Source organism: Neophocaena asiaeorientalis, unplaced genomic scaffold (assembly GCF_003031525.2).
Source record: "Neophocaena asiaeorientalis asiaeorientalis breed wild unplaced genomic scaffold, Neophocaena_asiaeorientalis_V1.1 scaffold5, whole genome shotgun sequence".
NCBI lineage: Eukaryota > Metazoa > Chordata > Mammalia > Artiodactyla > Phocoenidae > Neophocaena > Neophocaena asiaeorientalis.
In genome coordinates, this window is record NW_020174698.1 from 1,399,289 (window position 1) to 1,418,008 (window position 18,720).

General features: G+C 41.4%; 1 protein-coding gene across 5 annotated transcripts in view; it reads left to right on the forward strand.

Annotated features, from left to right (window-relative positions):
• Positions 1-18,319, forward strand: part of MAP7 (microtubule associated protein 7) — a 163,765-nt gene extending 145,446 nt beyond the window's left edge. For 4 of the 5 annotated variants that reach the window (XM_024759111.1, XM_024759108.1, XM_024759112.1 and 1 more), the window contains 9 exons: positions 2,464-2,579; positions 2,915-3,198; positions 5,487-5,697; positions 7,062-7,233; positions 7,454-7,555; positions 7,954-8,004; positions 8,108-8,165; positions 10,634-10,736; positions 14,756-15,008. In XM_024759111.1, the coding sequence (XP_024614879.1) occupies positions 2,464-2,579; positions 2,915-3,198; positions 5,487-5,697; positions 7,062-7,233; positions 7,454-7,555; positions 7,954-8,004; positions 8,108-8,165; positions 10,634-10,736; positions 14,756-15,008 (1,350 nt within the window). Of the gene's footprint in view, positions 1-2,463; positions 2,580-2,914; positions 3,199-5,486; positions 5,698-7,061; positions 7,234-7,453; positions 7,556-7,953; positions 8,005-8,107; positions 8,166-10,633; positions 10,737-14,755; positions 15,009-16,779 lie in introns of those variants that run through there. The other variant, XM_024759109.1, reaches the window with a different exon arrangement.
• Positions 18,320-18,720: the final 401 nt, after the last annotated feature.

Genomic DNA, 18,720 nt, shown 5'->3' on the forward strand with positions numbered 1-18,720 from the left:
TCTGTAGAAGTCTCCCACCTCCTTGGTTAAGTTTATTCCTAAGTATTTTATTCTTTTTTTGATGCTGTTGTAAATGGGATTGTTTTCTTAATTTCCTTTTCAATTTTATTAAATTTTAATTAATTTAGATCTAAATTCAACTGCCTGCTATTGAGTACTTGAAATACGTTTTGTGAGACTAAACTTAACATTTAATTTTAATTAATTTAGGTCTAAATTCAAATAGCCAAATGTGGCTAGTGGCTACCATTTTGGACAGTGTAGGTGCAGAACATTTCTATCATCACTGTTCTCTTGTACAGTGCTGTGTTTGAATATCTGTTTATATTGTCTCTCTTGTGGGTTATTTGTATTCTAAACCTAACTTTAGTTGTAAAACTAAAGTCTTTGTCCTGCTGGTAAGTTGCCTAGACCACTGACATGGGCTTGCTGTGTGTGTTCCACCTTAGCCTTGTGGAACGTGTTAACAGGAAAGATTATTGTACAGACCACTGGCTGTTAACTCAGATCAGGATGAGAATCAGGAGCATCTTTACATGTGTGGAACTCAAATAGGTGATTGGGTCCAAGACCAGTGGAAAGATATTCAAAAGAACTAAGAGGGTAAAAGCATCTATCTACCTGCCTGGGAGGGTGTTATGTCAAATACTGAGCATTTTTCCAAACTGCTTCTCCCTGTTCCCCCTACTCCCTAAAGGTGATTAAAGGGAGGTCAGTTTTAAGAAAGAAGGAATTGGTTCAGTGGCACTTTAACAAAAAGAAGACTCTGAGGATTATACACTTTAATGTAGATTTATTCCCAGATGCCTGTCTTATCAAGGTGTAGATGATGACATTAGTCCCCAAATCCTCCACACAACAAATTACCTTTCCTGACTTATTTTCCCATTCAGGTCTCTCCTTGATCTGACTTTAGCCAAATTAAAATGTTTTGAGAAAAAGAAAGAAAAGCAACTCAAGGGCTTAACCCCAACCTCCCTCGGGAAGAGGCCTGTACCTTCCACTCTGGGGACTTGATCTGCCAGAGGCATAATTGCCATCCTGTACACCTATCAAGAGGGTTCCATATGGTGGCTGCTGCTTCTGCTACCCAAGCACTGCAGCTGTTCTCCAATAACCTGCCTCCTGCCCTCTACTACTGGAGACGGGAACAAAGGGTGGTCATGCGGCTGCAAGTGATATAGAGGTGGCACCCTGTGAAGCTCTTTCCTGCCTCATCCTTCATTTGTTTTATTTAGAAATTCTGGGGAGACATTGAGTATTATTTGACACTGAGATGTTTTTCCCCCACCTATAGCCCAGTCCATCAACTAGGATGCTACTAAGAAAAACAGAAGCAATTAGAAGAGATGCTGAAGGGAACAAAAGGGGAGGGAAGAAAGAAGGGGCGTGATGTTTGAGCCAGGCAGAAAAGGAAAGAAAAGAAGGTACACGCCAGCTTATTGGCCCTGAGGCTAGGTGCTGTTCTGCCCCTTCCCTAGCACCCTCAGTCTGCTTTCCTGCAAGGATCCCACAGAGTGAAGGACTGACAGGCAACCACACAGGTCCCTCCAGCCAGCATCTGTTCCCATCCCAGAACACTGTTGGCCGTGTTTCAGATACTTGGAATGAGTACTTTCTCCCTTGCCCTGTGCCTTGTCTTTTTGTTTGTTTCTGTTTGTGTTTTGGTTTGGGGGGTTTTATTGTTTGTTTGTTTTTGTCTTCGTTGACTTGAGACTATCAGAACACTTCTGGGTTTCCTTTTGCCCATTTCTACCTAGGAAGGGTGTCACCTCTCTGGCTGAATTCCTAGTATGCAGTCATAGGAGGGCTGATGTTTTGGCCCAACCTCAGATTTCCATTTCATCCCTAATGAGGAAGACTAAAAATAGCTGAAATTCCTCACCTTGAACCTGACTTTTCCTTCAAGGGCAAGAGGACACTAAGTGAGGAAGGACTTGTTTGTATAACATCCGTATAAAGAAAAAAATGAATTAATGTCTGACATAGCAGACATGTAAATTAAAAAAAATAAACTGAGCTCTAGTGTGTTCCAGGGTTAAAAAAACAGAACAAAACTGCTTAAGAATTAAAAGAGATAAAGGTAGGGGGAATAAGCTGAAAGTGACCTTTATTTTGACATTTGTGTGGGCTAAACTGGACTATGAGAAATTTTGCTCTGGCTAGTTTTAGATACAAAGTATAGGTGCTTTCTAAAAGTGTGTTTTTGTTTTGTTTTTTTACAATGTAAGTCCAGATCACACATCCAGAACCTTCTTATTAGTGTCAGATTGTGTTAATTCAATTATAATGTTCAGTTTTAACCTAATAAAGGCCTTTTGTTGGGGTGGAATGGATATACATGGCAAAGGTTGGAAATTTTCCCAAAAGCCATTCAATGGATTGCAGCGCCACTGTTGAATACTGTGAATGTGATTGTCCCGCTCATGGAAAAATCTAATTATTGTGTTCCTCTGAACTTAGGGCTATAAAAGAGAAAGGGAGAGAGAAAACTTACCCTTCCACCTCACACCCGGCATCCGAAGGGCTCTATCTCCATCTCATCCCAAAGCCAGATCACCAGCTTCCTCCCGACTTTGGTAAGTGAAATGTAAGAGGCTGGCAGGGTCGTTCCATGTTGGAGAATTAAGAGCCTCTGTCCTCTGAAAAGAAACTGTTCTCCCCACACTGTTTGGCCTTCACTTGGAGAGTAATATTTTTCCTCAGAGGAAAGAAAAAAGAAACCTGGAATGAGCCTCTAAAGTGAGTACTTCTGCATTTGCCACATAAAAGACACATTCACACAGCTAAATATCTTCATTTCTCTTCCGTGTTGGTGTTCCAAGACTATTACATGGTGGAGGTATGGGGAAAGGAAGGTTCTGGCAAGCCTGTTCTCATGTGCCCCTTCCTCTTTACTTTGTTTGTTGCCCAGGCTCCCATCCAAGTCCTTTCCCCACTTGCCTGGCACCCCCAGACCAGCATCCTCCATGCCTCCTGGACCAGTCAAACCTGCCCCTGCTCAGGTCCGGCCCCCCTCGCCCGGCAACATCCGCCCCATCAAGAGAGAAGTCAGAGTGGAACCTGAGAGAAAAGACCCTGAGAAGGAACCTCAGAAAGTTGCCAGTGAGCCCTCACTAAAGGGCAGGGCACTTTTGGTGAAGGTAGAAGAAGCCACAGTGGAAGAGGGGACACCTGTCGAACCAGAGGTCGCTCCTGGTAGGAATCCACTGACTCGTGGTGGAGTGTGGGTCGCTTGCTCTCTTTAGTCACTCTTCCTTTTTCTCCTGCACTGCTCTGACTTGGCTTTTTCTTTCTTTCTTTTTTTCCCTTGTCGGGCACTTGAAAATTTTACTCTAAGGCTAATCTGGGGAACTTTTCTTGAATATAATTTTCCTACATAGAAAGAAAGAATCATCCATCCTACGGCCTATGGTCAGAGCCACAGCATATTAATTCAGGTGTGGTTAGCAACCACAAACAGGTATTATCACGCAGAGTCTTGGGTCAGGAATTTGGGAGCAGCTTAGCTGGGTTGTTAGAGGATGGCTCATGCACAGGGCTGTCGGCAGGTGACCTTCATTTCATGACACATGAACCTCTCCATAGGGCTGTTGGACGTCCTCACAGTCTGTCCACTCTGCTGGCTTCCCGCAGAATGAGTGAGCTGGGGGAGAGAATCATGAGGAGCCCACAGTATCTTTTATGCCCAGTCTCAGAAGTCACACACGCAGAAAGCACGATTTCTTTTCTTTTTTTATTTATTCATTTATTTTTGGCTGCTTTGGGTCTTCGTTGCTGCCCACGGGCTTCCTCTAGTTGCGGTGAGCGGGGGCTACTCTTCATTGCAGCGCACGGACTTCTCATTGCAGTGGCTTCTCTTGTTGCGGAGCTCGGGCTCTAGGCACGCGGGCTTCAGTAGCTGTGGCGCACGGGCTCAGTAGTTGTGGCTCGCGGGCTCTAGAGCTCAGACTCAGTAGTTGTGGCACAGGGGCTTAGTTGCTCCGCGGCATGTGGGATCCTCCCGGACCAGGGACTGAACCCATGTCCCCTGCACTGGCAGGCAGATTCCCAACCGCTGTGCCACCAGGGAGGTCACAGAAATCACGATTTCTGTCATACTATTCGTTAGAAGCAAGTCACTAGCTTCAGCTCACACTCAAGTTGGGGGGATTAGCCTCCATCTTTTAAAGGGAGGATTTTCGAAGAATTTAGGGAAATATTTTTAAACCACATCTATAATGTTTCAAACTGTAGAACCCTGCCCCTACCTCAGACCTATTGAATCAGAATACGTGGTGGATCCAAGGACTCTGAAGGATACTAAGCTCATCTGTTGACTCTTGTGCAGGATTGCCAGATAAAATAGAGTGGCAGTTATCCTGTGTGTACTGGAGTTTGGGGACCACTGGCTTAGCGTATGTGATTGACAGAGGTCAGAATTTTTTCCAAAAGACCCAGTGGATCTCATCTCTACCAGGTTAACCAGATGCTGTTTAGAAGTTTAAAATCACCTGGAACTAGAAATTCAATGTATCTTGTTGAAAATTGTCTTCATTCAAGAGTTTTCTCTTTAAGACTTAATTTGAAGATACAGGGTGGGGGGCAAAGAAAGAATAGTGACTTAAGACAAATGATAGTATAGTAAGGGAATGGACGAGTCCAATACCTGTTTGCATGGAAAGAGGGAGAAGAGAAAGGCCAAAAAGTGTCCTGAGGGCAAAGAAAAATCTGTGGGAGCAGCAGGAGAAATGCAGATCTTGAAAGGAGGGTCTGGAGTGGTCAGGTGCCAGGGATCACAACTCACCATGGTGCCTATGGCAAGGGTGCCCCAGCCCCCTAGGTCCTTTTCCTGAATCCAAATAAGGTCAGAGAACTACTCTCATCTTGCATGTTGGCATCAGAACTGGCAGTGGAGACCTGCAATGTCTAAGGAGCACAGGTGCCGTCTCCCGAAGAGGCTCTTGGTTCCTCCCTCCTCAGACCTGGAGGCAGCTCTGGGTAGACAGAAGAGGCCTCTTCCTTGGTCTCTTCCCGCCTGAGTCCGGGCTCAGTGGTATGGACGCTGGGCATGGTCACAGAAAGGCTTGAGTCCTCTAGGGATGAATAGTCACTAAAGAGAAGGAATTTTTTTTTTAACGTAATGAAAGGCAAATGGAAGAGCTCATCTTCCTTTTTCCTGGGGTATAACTTCCCACAGAACCTAACATGAGTTTCTATACTTAGTACACATTCGATATATGTTGTTAACTGATTTAACTTGTATAAAAATAAGGCTTGGTGACAGAGTGTCAGCTTCGGATGTCTCACTTACACACGCGGCTTTTTGTTATCTGTTGCCCGGTTACAGATAGAATACAGTGAAACCGTGAGAACGCGCAGTAATAAACATTCCCTTTTCTTTTATAGCGATGAATTCGAGGCCTGGGGTGCGGGGGATGCTAGTTTTTGTGTTGTTCTTTGGCTTTTGTTTCCAATTGGTTTTCTCCTTGTACTTGTTTGTACAGCTGCTCCGGAGGCAGCCTCAGCACCAGCCTCCGCTCCAGCCTCCACTCTGGCCCCTTCATCCACTGTGACTGCCATTGCTTCTCTGAAGACCTCTGCGGGCACCACTGACCCGGAAGAGGCCACGAGGCTTCTAGCTGAGAAGAGGCGGCTGGCCCGAGAGCAGAGAGAGAAGGAGGAAAGGGAGAAGAGGGAGACGAGAGAGCTCGAAAGGTAAAGGAGTGACACTGCTCAGTGACACCCTGGTGACACCTTGGATTAAGTCTTCAGTCAGGGAGAAGAGGTAACGGTGGTGTTGAAGGTGAATCTATTTAGTTGTTTCAGAATTAGTCTCCCCTGGTATCCACTGAGCGACTTCTGTAAGCCACGTTTTCTTATTATAATGACTGCAACAAAACTGATGGAGAAGGGGATTTTTTTTGTTTTCGAAGGACTAGGGAGAAAGGTTTAAAGAAAAAAAAATCATCCATATTTTTACCAGATTTCAATAATTGTGTACATTTTGGGTCACCCTTTCCAGTCTCTGAACAGTGGGTGGGCGTATGTACATGCATAAATACATACATACGCACATAGATTCGCATAATTGTACCCACAGTAGAGGTACAGTTGTGCAGTCTTAATTTTTTATTTAACGTATCTCTCATCTCCATGTTTCCTCATTATCTTTCTCATTATCTTAAAGCTGCGTATCAACAGCTCATGTTTTCTTCCAGATAGTATTCCTCTCAGAGGGTAGCTGCGTGAGACAGTTAAGTGCCCCATGACTGCCTGCCAGACAGTATGCCAGGGGCAGTTTGCTTAGTTGCCCCCCTTCCGGAGCTAATAAGGCTAATGTCAATATAATTGTTCTTCAAATAAGCAGAACTGCCTCTCCGGAAAGGACGGCAGCCCCAGTGCTGGGCCGCCATCTTGGACATGCCCTACCCTTGGTCCCAACAGGGAGCTTACGTGGTCCATCTTGTCCCTGTACTGAAACAGAACATTATAACCTTTATTTACGTACAGAGATTTGGAGGGGAGCGTTAAATTCGTTACTAAAAGTCACATTATTGGATTAAACAGATCTCAGCCTTTAAAGATATATTGCAGATCCTTTAAAAAAAAAAAAAAGAAAACAAAACAAAACAGGGGCTTCCCTGGTGGCGCAGTGGTTGAGAGTCCGCCTGCCGATGCAGGGGACACGGGTTCGTGCCCCGGTCCGGGAAGATCCCACATGCTGCGCAGCGGCTGGGCCCGTGAGCCATGGCCGCTGAGCCTGTGCGTCCGGAGCCTGTGCTCCGCAACGTGAGAGGCCACAACAGTGAGAGGCCTACGTACCGCAAAAAAAAGAAAGAAAGAAAGAAAGAAAACAAGCTCTCCTCAGAATATGAGTGGATACATTCTGCGTCTGTTTCCCACGAGGCAGCGGGAGGCTGGGAAGGGGAGGAGGAAGGAGAGAGGGTGGCTTCACGTGTATCAGTGGATGCTGTTGGCCAGACCTCCCAACAAACTGTTCTCGCGGTAACCACAAACTCGATCGCGCCTTGCCAAGGAAGTCCCCTCACGTATCTTCGTCTTGTTTTGTCTTTTTCCAGACAAAAGCGAGAAGAATTGGCCCAAAGGGTGGCTGAAGAGAGAACCCGCCGAGAGGAGGAGGCCCGCCAGCTGGAAGCTCAGCAAGCCAGGGAGAGGGAAGAGCAGCTGCGGCGGCAGGAGGAGGAGCGGGCCCGGCGCGAGCGGGAGGAGATGGAGCGCATCCAGAAACAGGTAGCGGGGGGCCGGCTCCCGCCCGGGAAGCAGGTCGGCGCAGCCCTGGCTCAAGATGGGGCAAGGGGCAGTCCAGATGGGAAGAGGAAGCTGTTGAGCGTGGGGTTAGGAGTGCTCGTGTCTCCCCCGTGTGCGCTCGTGGTCCTCGCGTTCTCCGTCCTCGGGCAGCGGGCAAAGCCGGCCTGTGTGTAAGAAGCAGATACAGACTTCCCGTTTTCAGAAAGAAGAAGAAGCTCGTGTTCGGGAAGAAGCAGAGAGGGTCCGGCAGGAACGGGAGAAGCATTTCCAGAGAGAAGAGCAGGAGCGCCTGGAGAGGAAGAAGGTAGTTGCGTCTCTGCCCCCGCAGCCTGGCGCCCTCGCTGCTCTTGATTCTGCTTAGACTGAAGCCGGCTCCAGACCAAGAGACTAGCTCACTGCCATCAGAAAACAAAAGTGTCCTGCCCATTCCAGGTTAACTAAAGCAGCTCTCAGTATTAATGTTCTCCTCCAAAGAAATCGCTCTTGGTGTTTCAGGCTTCACCAAAAACAGTTGCTTCCAATTCATGCGGCTTAAGCCAATTTCAACTTCTTTGAGTAACTCCAGTTAAGACAAAGACAATTATATTTTCCCAAAATAATGGACATGTTTCAGTGCCCTGCTATTTGCTTAGTCAGTGAAATGCGCCAGGCTAGCTTTCTTTCCATATCTAATGTGTTTGCTCAATTCTGCCTTTTTTGTAGAGGCTTGAGGAGATAATGAAAAGAACCAGAAAACCAGAAGCTTCAGATAAGGTATTGAGATGGCCTTTTTTTTAACTATTCTTAATGACTTTTTTTTTTTACTTTCATTTGTAATTTTAACATTAAAAAGTCTTTTTTTTTTTTTCTTTGTTAGAAAACCGTTGATCAGAGAAATGGAGATATAACCAAGGGAGCGCTCATTAGAGAAACAGGTATTTATTTCAGTGAACTCAAATCAATACAAATATAGAATTTTTTAATTTATTCTGTGGAGGTCAAGATAAACATTGATTTAAAATAAAAATACTCATTGACTCACAGAAGTTTAGGTGTTTCTCATCTAGTCCACAAATAATCCCCTTTATCTAAAAATCTCTAGCATTTCTAGCAGATTTTTTTCACATTTGTTTATACTCTAATGGAGTATTTAATATCTTAAGTCATTTTATATTTTATATATATGTCTATATATCTATGTGTATGTAAGCCTCTATAGATATGTGTACACACGTATATGTGTATATACACACACGATTAGAAGAATTTTCTGAGTTTATAAAATTAAATTTCATTTGTCATTTACTATCTGCTAAAGGAATCTGTGTTTATATTTGCTATTAAGGACATTAAATTTAAATATTTTGACAACTTGTACTTATGGCATTTCTCAGAAAAGGACTTAAATGTTATTTCTTTTAGTTCTGACTTCAGAATAGAGTTAAAATTTGAAATTTGTTGAAATTTCATTAGAAAGTTGTTCATATGCCATAGGCTTTGGACAAAGATGATTAATTTCTTGGTGATTTTAAACCAAATTTGGTGTATATAAAAATAAAATTTATCTTAGTGTTTTAGTACTCACACTCAACTAATATTTATTAAATGCCTTCTTTGTGTCAGATACATCTGCATACATTTTCTTGTTTAATTTCCATTGCAGACCTGTGAGATAGGAGATGCTTTATCTTGGAGTAAGCAGGCATTTTCGGAAAACTTTTGTGTGCCAGGCCCTTTTGTAGGTGCTGGGATTCAGTGTGAGCAGGTCAGCCGAGGTCCCTACCCCCCGCACCCAGGAGAACTCAGATTGAGTGACAGGCCCAGCTCGCACAGCTGGAGTCCAAGTCACCAGCTTGTAATTTGGCTCCTTCCGTGATTCCACGTGGTCTTCATGATTGTACATACAGGTGGTCGGTCAATAATTCATTATGCGGTCTTCCTCTTTCCTCATCTGCAGTATCAATATGAAAAGAAAGGACCAGAGATACCTCAGTTTCTTTTACTGTTTATTATAGACTGGAGTAAAGATCAAATGAAATGATTTATGTGAAAGAACATTCTCTGTTCTGGGGTTTTCAAATGTAAAATACTGGTATTTGGGGATTCGGTTTTACTTCAGTCGAGGCTATCCGAGTTCCTCTATGTCATCATCCCTTCAGTGTGGGGCTTTTCATTCTCTTTTAAAGATGCCCTAATTATATTTGTTTGGAGAATAGCCTAATGGTTGCATATTAACCCCACTGCATTTTTAACAGGTTGCCTCCAAGAACGTTGTGATACATTTAGGCTTAAAGCAGGCACGGCACCCAGTAAGTCATCGGAATGAGCATTTTGGAATGTAAATTACACCAACCCAGGATTATTTGAGGAGCCGATGCTGTAGTTTGTACATGGCCGGGCTCCTTGTTGGTTTTTTTGTTTTTCCATGTGTCTTCTTCCTGCTATTCCCCTATCAATTCTTTCGATTATTCTTGGTACCTCAGTTCGAGAATGAACAATGGCCGGAAGGAAGGTGCAACTTGTCAGTCATCACACCTGTGTTTATCAACTCTCATAATAAATTTGGTTTGAGCTAATAGTGCTAAAACGAGGCCTGAGGATTATCTAACATATGTTCCTCTTCTCCTGGTCCCACATTTGGTTGAGGACTGAATGGTATCACCAGTGCTCCAAAGAGAATTCTAGGCTGGGCAGGCAGGTGAGTTTGCAGACCTATCAGAAGTCTTCTCAGAAGATTCCTATTACCAGCTTTGCAAATTTTGGCAGCTTTTAAGTTATTAGTCTCTTCTTCTTAAGACTTTACGTAAACCTGGCCCAGATTTTAAAGTCAGTCATCGATATTGTTTGCTCACGCTAGACTCCAGTGGGGAACATTGAATGACTAGGTAGCACAGTTCACTGGCCTTCCATGCATGAAATCCCTACCATTCTTAAGTGGGACTAAAACCGAATTTTCCAAAATATTTTTCATCACTTAGGGTATTTCATGGTGATTTGCTCCAAATCCTTCAGTAATAATTTGTTCAGCATCGGCCTGACCAAATCAACTTACTGTTATCTTCATCAATTGCTTTGGTTTCAGTATTACATACTTTTTTGTCCAAAGTCAGTTTGGTGCAAGCAGAAATAATCACAGCACTGATTTCCACCCTTACAATGTGCTGGGCAGTGTTCTAAGTACTTTGCATGTGTTAATACATTTAATTCTCACAGTAGCCTATGAGTTAGGTACTATTACTATCCATGAGGAAACTGAGGCACAGAGCGTTTGTGGCTTGCCCAGGGTCACACAGCTGGTAAGTAGCAGAGCCAGGACATAAATCCAGGCATTCTGGCTCCTTGGGTTTGGGTTTGATAGTAGAGTAGTAGTAACCCTTCGTTCCATCTTCTTTGCCATGTCCAGCGGTATCTGCACTTCCAAATATGACAAACTCTGCAGGACAAGGAGAACCAGCAGCCAGCCCCCATGTGGTTACCTCACACCAATCAGAAGTGACTGTGGAGAGGTGAGTTAGACAACTGTGGCCTTTCTTACTGATGCACACGACTGTTATTGCCCCACCAATCCCACCAGAATTTTCTGGGGCCAGACAGAATTTGAGTTTTAACATGAAGATTTATTGAGGTTCATTAATGTTTGGTAGAGCTAGTAATTCTCTAATCTGAGAACAGGAAAATGTCTTTTTTTCTTGAATCTCTAAATATGACGGTGAGGTTTTTGTGTGGCTATCCAAAAAAATTACAGGGAATAATTTGTTACTTTCCTTTGTATGTATTTGGCATGATCCTGGACCATCTTCACACCCTTTGATGATATACAGCAGCTGTATTTTCACTGTATAGAATATTATAGTGAGTCACAGGTTTGTTCCTTGGTAAAAGTAATTTAGATGCCAGTATTTCTTTTACTAGTAGTAGAGCTTCTTACTGAGGAAACAGATGGTGGCTAACAATAGTTGAGAAGTGTGGGTTAAAGAAAGATTGCCTTCCTGTTCCCTTGCATTTATACTGACAGCGTTGTAAGAGTGCTCTCAAAACTGAAAATGAAGGGTAATCATAGCCTGTGCCGAGAAATCCAGTCATAAAGAACTTGTAGGAATATTTATAATAATGTTCAAATTTTTCAGCTGCAACTTTTTATTTATCAGAATTTACTGAATTATGAGTTCTGTCTCTGATGCCAGGGTCTTTGCTACCATAAGAGAATTGAAGCTCCTGAAATTAACTTTTTTAATAGATAGAAAAATGTCTTTTAAGATCTAAGATCTTTTTTTCTTCCAGTTTTACTGAGATATAATTGACATACAGCACTGTATAAGTTTGAGGTATATGGCATAATGATTTGATATACATAAATTTTTTTCTTAATCTAAAAACACATACTATACAACATTTTATATTGTTGGAAGCCATGAAAAGACAAGTTGTCCTAAGATGGACATCCTAAAATATCTATAAGTCATAAGGTATCTATGTATATCTGTCTGGGACAGTAAAAATTTTTTTTAATTTGCCCAGTATAATACCAAAGAAAATAATTTTCCTAAGAGAGATTTTAATAAGCATTTGATTATGTTTAATAAATTTATTGTCATAAGTACCCAAGAGATATATTAAGTGGTATTTCATTTTTTTAGTTATAGTTTGATTTTCAAATAAAAATACTCATTTCCAACTACTATAATTTATGGCATTTAATTCATTGATGTCAGAGATTTTTAGAAAAGGATAAAAAGTACCACAGAGAACCCCATTATTATAACAAGGGATAGGTTTTTTAAGCCACTGATAATTCTCTCTGAGGAATAAAATTAGCTTATACTTTAGCTGACTCTCTTCAGTGGTAAAATCAAGTGATTACTCATTGTATAAGAACCCGAAACATATCTTCAAGAGTCTTGCATCCAACTTCAACCTCCAGAGAGAAGCCAAAGAAGGGGAATTCAAAAGCCGATACTTGTATCTTAAGAGGACACACAGATCCATAAACCCTAACCCCAGCAACTTCAGCTTCAGTTTTATAGTTTCTGCTGGTCACAGTGTCCTCTGAACATTTAATAATTGTTCATCCAGAGCATAGGGCATGATTATTCCTCTAATTGCTAACACGTAAGAATGGGTGGGGTGGTTGGGTAAGAGTGGGAGGGGAAATGAGGTCAGCTGTTGATTCAAGCCTGGGGCTGGCGTTGCCATTACAGCTTGTCAGCACACGCAGGCCTGGAAGGTGACGGGAGTTGTCATGGTCAAGGAACAAGGGCTTTGAAGATGCATTTCTTTTGCCAAAACTTCTACTTAAAAATCTCTCTGGGATGGGAACCAAAACTCTTCCCCTGATTACAGAAAGCCCATTGGTACTGGGAAAGAGCAGGAGGAAGGGCGTGACGGCGCAAGCACTAGAACGGCGGGTATTAGGACGGGGTGTGTGTGCGAGTGCACACGCGCTGATGTAGGCTACTGTGATGCCGAGCCTCTTCTCCCCTCCTTAGTGAAATAGCGGAAACGCACCATTATAGTATGAATCTGTATAATATTTTTATGTTCTCTTCCACGGCACTTTTACAAATAATATTTTCAACATACCCTGCAATACCTTGTGAAGCACTTAGGTCAGGCATCTTTATTTTTTTTTCTAGAAGAAAGGGTTTAATAATTAACAAAAAATACCATAATACCCAAATCAGAAATGTTTTAGAATATGTTCCACAAAGTCAATGTATCTCACTGACTGGGGAAAGTAAACTATTTCCTCAATAGGGAAAAAAAAAGCAAAGATTCCTTAAAAAAAAAAAAAAAAACAATGGAAAGATTAGATGTCTACTAGCTTCATTTTCACCATTTGGGAAGGAGATGGAAAAAGACTAACTTAGGAAAGTTCAAGTTGTTGGCATTACTGCCAGTAGAGACCTGACTTTCTGATCTCTTCCATAGATCTCTGTCTACAGGTAAACATTGTTTGTGATGGGTGTGTATTAGAAGTTAAAACCGTCATGATTTTTGTTTCACATTTTTAGTCTTATTAATATTTTCCAGTTGAAAATTTTAACTCTAGAATTTTGTCAAATAGGGTCATTTTTTATACATGAGCCACTGAACAAATTATGCAGTTTGCAAATATGTTTACTGCTGCAGTCAGATCAAGTGAACAATAAAATTAACCTAGCATTCATTTGGTGCACAGGCATTGTTTTGCTGCATTGTAAAGCATAATAATGAACATATAACCTAACGGGCTGCCTATTTGGTTATGGAGTGTGTAAAGGGAGTGAAAAACCTAAGAGAGGGACTTCCCTGGTGGCGCAGTGGTTAAGAATCTGCCTGCCAACGCAGGGGACACGGGTTCGATCCCTGGTACGGGAAGATCCCACATGCCATGGAACAACTAAGCCCGTGCGCCACGACTCCCGAGCCCACGAGGCACAACTACTGAGCCTGCACACCACAACAAAGAATAGCCCCCGCTCGCCGCAGCTAGAGAAAGCCCACGCACAGCAACGAAGACCCAACGCAGGCAAAAAAAAAAAACCCTAAGAGAAACTATAGGTAGAAACTAAGAATTTGTTGGCCAGTTAAATGTAGCTCAAAGGGCTTCCCTGGTGGCACAGTGGTTAAGAATCCGCCTGCCAATGCAGGGGACACGGGTTCGAGCCCTGGTCCAGGAAGATCCCACATGCCGTGGAGTAACTAAGCCCATGCACCACAACTACTGAGCCTGTAAGCCTAGAGCCCGTGCTCTGAAACACGAGAAGCCACTGCAGTGAGAAGCCCGCGCACAGCAACGAAGAGTAGCCCCCGCTCAACATAGCTAGAGAAAGGCTGCGTGCAGTAACGGAGACCCTGGAGACCCAGCACAGCCAAAAATAAATAAATTATTTAAAAAAAAATGTAGCTCAAAAATCCAAGATATTAACCATGAATTAATAAGAATAAGGTGGGGTCAGAGGCAGATTTAAGGGGCAAAGATGAGAAGGTTGGTCTTCAACAATTTACCTATAAAATTATGCACATGTTTTAGGAAGCTGGAGACATCCAGGAAGGGCTGGAATTTGAATAGCTGGGACTATAAAAAATGGCATTATGAGAAAAACATAGGACCAGAGACCACGCATTCAATCTGGACTGTCTCCCAGTAGTTGTGTGACTTGTGCAAATTATCCCCCCCTATAATCCCCTCATCTTTGAAGTACAGATCCTAATAAGGGCTACTCTTTATAAGACAAAGAGATACAAAATGCCTGCAGTAGACAGGCATGTTAAATATATGTAGAACTGTTGATGATGAGGATCTATTCTAATTGATAACTTGGACCATTTGATAAGTTTTATTTTTAAAAGCTGTTTTTTTAAATAAGAATTTAAAGTACAAATATGTCAGAATTCACCATTTTTGTTAGTAATGATGAGGTCAATCATTCTAGCCTTTCGATTGTAAGATTATAAAAGTATTTATTATAAAACAGTTTGTCCTAAAAATGTTTTCCAGTTTTAATACTAACTCCTTTTGATTTTGGTGTTTCAAACTCCCTAGTACTCCCAATTTGGAAAAACAACCAAATGAAAATGGAATATCAGTTCAGAATGAAGATTTTGAAGAAATTATAAATTTACCCATTGGATCTAAACCATCCAGATTAGATGTCACCAGCAGCGAGAGTCCAGACATTCCCTTGAATCCTATTTTGGCCTTTGGTGATGAAGGGACACTTGGGACCCTGCCTCAGGTAGATGGTGTTCAAACACAGCAAACAGCAGGTAAGCTTGCCTCGAACTCCCTTCAGTAATCATCAGAAATAAATATGTGACACCCAAGAGGGATTGAACCTTCTGCTGTGTGACTGTGGCACACTTTGTCCTTAAGGGACCAAATAAGCCACGTGGAAGAGATTGTGCCTGGGTCATTAGAAGTTGAATTTTGAGTTGGGTTGGGCAACTTCTAGGGCCCCTGTTGTTCTCCCGCTCAGTGTAGAAATTCGGTCCGCAGCACCCACTGGGTATCCGTGGGCCTCTCCTCACGGAGCGGCACTCATTGCCCAGTGGCAGTGCTTCATATTGCATGCCCAGATCACGCTTCATATTAAGACAGACGACCTTAACTGAGTGGCCATTGAACCTAGTTCTGTCCACTAGAGAAAAGATTTGTTTGGCTTCTATTCCATCTTTCTCAGCTCTTCAGACATATTAAGACTGCCAACATGTTCTCCCACCATTTTTCTCTCATTTGGGTTTAGCAACCTGGGATGATATACTATTGTCCTTTGTAAATGTAATAAGATAGTTACAATTTAAGGTAATGCGACTAATATTCCAGACTTGGAGCATACTGAGCCCAAGGGCCTTCCATCCCTTGTTGAGTGACCGTAGCTGTTGAAACTGCAAGTGACTCTCTTATACCCTGTCTCTGGAACTCACACTTAACCTGAAGTCATTGTGCAAAAAGAACAATAGCTTTACAGGACCCAGAGAAATAACAACATAAAAAAATTACCAGTGCAGTGCTCATAGTAACTCAACAGCACAGTCCCCTCAGTGTCAAGAACAAGTGGGATAATCCAGCTCCATGTCTTTTCAAACCTCTTTGATTTCTATCAGCTTCTCTCCCAGCACCTCACTTTCATGTATTGACCAGCATCTTTTTATACTGTTATGAAGAGAGCCAAGCAAATTCAGGATGTTTATAGATGAGTCGGTAAAGCATTATTTGTGGTCAAATTGTTTTTGTCATTTAGATTCCATCTGTGCACTTTTAACATATTTCCCACTTTAAAACTGGTTGAAAAAGCCAACTTTGAACCTCCTATCCAAATGAAGCTAGTCTTTTTTCCTTCTCTAATATACTGACCTGGGGAGCGTAACTTCCCTTTAGTGATCTACTTTTCTAGATTGTAAAAGGAAGAAGGTCCAGCTGTCAGTGGAAGCTATAAAGCCTGACATTCTGACTCTTAAGCCCTTGAGAACAATCTGATTACCTGTGTGTTGGTGGAAACATTCCTGGTACAGCTTCCTGCTTTGTCATGTCACAGATTCAGAGAGATGGAAGGAACATTCAGATGACTTCCTGCTTCATTCGCCAGGCTTTAAATCACCTTTTGATGTACCTGTCGTTTCATTCTCACTCTTCCATACCTTCTCTAAGAACATAGTCCAGTGTCTGTGATATTAAGTGGTGTTAGGTTTCTTTTGTGGTCATGACTACTTATCGACCGACATTTATGTAACCTCCAACGTATGGTTGGAACCCCAAGTATCGGGGACTGAGGATTCAAGACGAATGTAAAGTCCCTGTTCTCAAAGAAAAGTACAGTTGACTTAACGCAGTTTGGAAAAGGAAATGATATATAGCCTAAGTTAAAGAAAAGGACATGTTTTCCTATTAGTGGTAGAATTCACTTACATATAAGACCACGGATCCTGATAAAATTGCCTATTCTTATATAAGACAATGTATATAAAAGCATGGTAAAGTTTTAGGAGTGTAAGATATTACTGTAGTATTCTTTAAGATTTTAGATAAATGTCATATTAATCTGTTCTTTTTTCTGTCTCCTAATATAGAAGTTATATGAGCATTTCTTCTAAAGAACCAAAGCAGAAATTTAATAAGAATTTCTACAATTAATGGAATTCCTTCCATGCTACAAAGGAGCATCTCCCCTTCCCCCGTTTTCTAAAGGTTTCTTGACCATCATTTTGAAAAGACTTTATTAAAACCAGCTAAAGACAACAGACTGGATAGCTTTTCTAATAATTTTCGCCAATAGAGAAAAAGAAATCCTCCCTTGTTCTTCAGTACTTTAAAATAGCTTTTTCCAGTGTGCTCCTTCTTAGGAAATCAATATTTTTCTGCATTCTCTAAAAGATGAGAGCATTTGGCTGTAAAAGAAATGGGCCGAGTAGGCATGATTTTTCACATAGATATTTTGGACTTTAAAAGCTAACATGTAAAATTGGCACAAAAATTTTTACCTTTTACAGTGTAATACTTGAAATATAAGTACCTCTTGGTTCAACAAGTAGAGTGAATAGGAGAGATGTTTAAATTAAGCCTGTTTGTTTAAATATTATATTTCAAAGAGCTCTATTTGTAGAGGCAGATTACCAGGTTCTTGTAAATGCAACTTGTACGTGGACATTCTGCAAACCCCACTGTCCCATTCTTCTTGCATCTCCTTTTGCAAAACATACTCAACAGTTTTAAAATGTGAAAAAAAAGAACATTATTTTTTCAGAGCAAGAAAATAATTTACTGTCCTCTTAAATAATGTATTTATAAAGTTTTTTTCAGATAAACTAATCAAATAAATTAGAACAATGTGACAATGTTGCAGAATTTGATTTATGAGATGCATTCCTTATGTTACCATGAGAGAATGTTGTTGATGATTCAGGGCTATTTCTGAAGTCTGTTTATTGCTGCTGTCCCCAGTGATGGTGGGACTTACCTTTGCCTTACCTGATCACAAATTATTTGGAGGTGGGGGAGAATAAAGATTTAATATTTCTTTAAATAAAAAAGAGAATTTGGTTTTGCTCGTTTAAGAGCAATGAAAAAATGATGGAATGTGGACTGTGTTTGGCACCCAGGACACGGCAGGATGATACCTTCATGAAGGTCCTTGTTCTGCGTGGCATCCATCAGCTTTCACCCTTCATCCTTCTTCACTTTCGCTGCTGAGCTTGGCTGTACAAACTTGCACTTTCATTTGATAATATAAATTCAATTTTATTTTACCATTTGAGAGACTACTAATAACCAAATACTGAAGGAGAGAGAACACTGAGGGAACGCATTTTTTTATTATGGAGTGTTTAAAAAAGGTAAACTTCTGCCACTAGAATGTGTTTTTATTCAAAGTGGGATTGATTAATCTAGATTGAATGAGGGGCTGTTCATTTATTGGACCATTTCCTTAAAATCCAAGCATACCGTCTTTAGTAACAGCTGTAATTTGTTAAAAACATTAATTTGGGGTTTTTCCCTATTCTCAGTTGTCCATGTACACATAGTCATATTAAAAGAAAAATCTGTTCAACCAAATTGTTTTTTTTTTTAATCGACCTAGCATGAAACACCAAATAAAATGTGTATGACATATTTTTACTTTTAGGTTTCTCATATGTTATAACTTCACTTAGGTTGATTCTTCAAATTGTTCTTCATTTAACCTCAAACCAGCTTCCTCTGAACAGGCATACAGAATAGGTTGATTTAAAATTTAGAGCAGGAGTTCTGTTTTGGCTAGGTTTTCCTTTATTCATTTATATTTAACTTAAGCAATCGTTAGCAAACCGAATGCCTCTAAGTAATCAAGTTTTAATTAGAAGTGGTAGAAAATTGTTAACTCTGTTTTGTTAACTACACTGCCAGAGGATGACCTTGACCTTTACGATGGCTAGAATGCTTTCTGTCCAGCCCTTGAAGATCAGTATTCACCTACTGATCTTAAAGAGGTCCTCAGGAGGCACTACATTAAGGGAAGGTCTCAGGGATCAAAT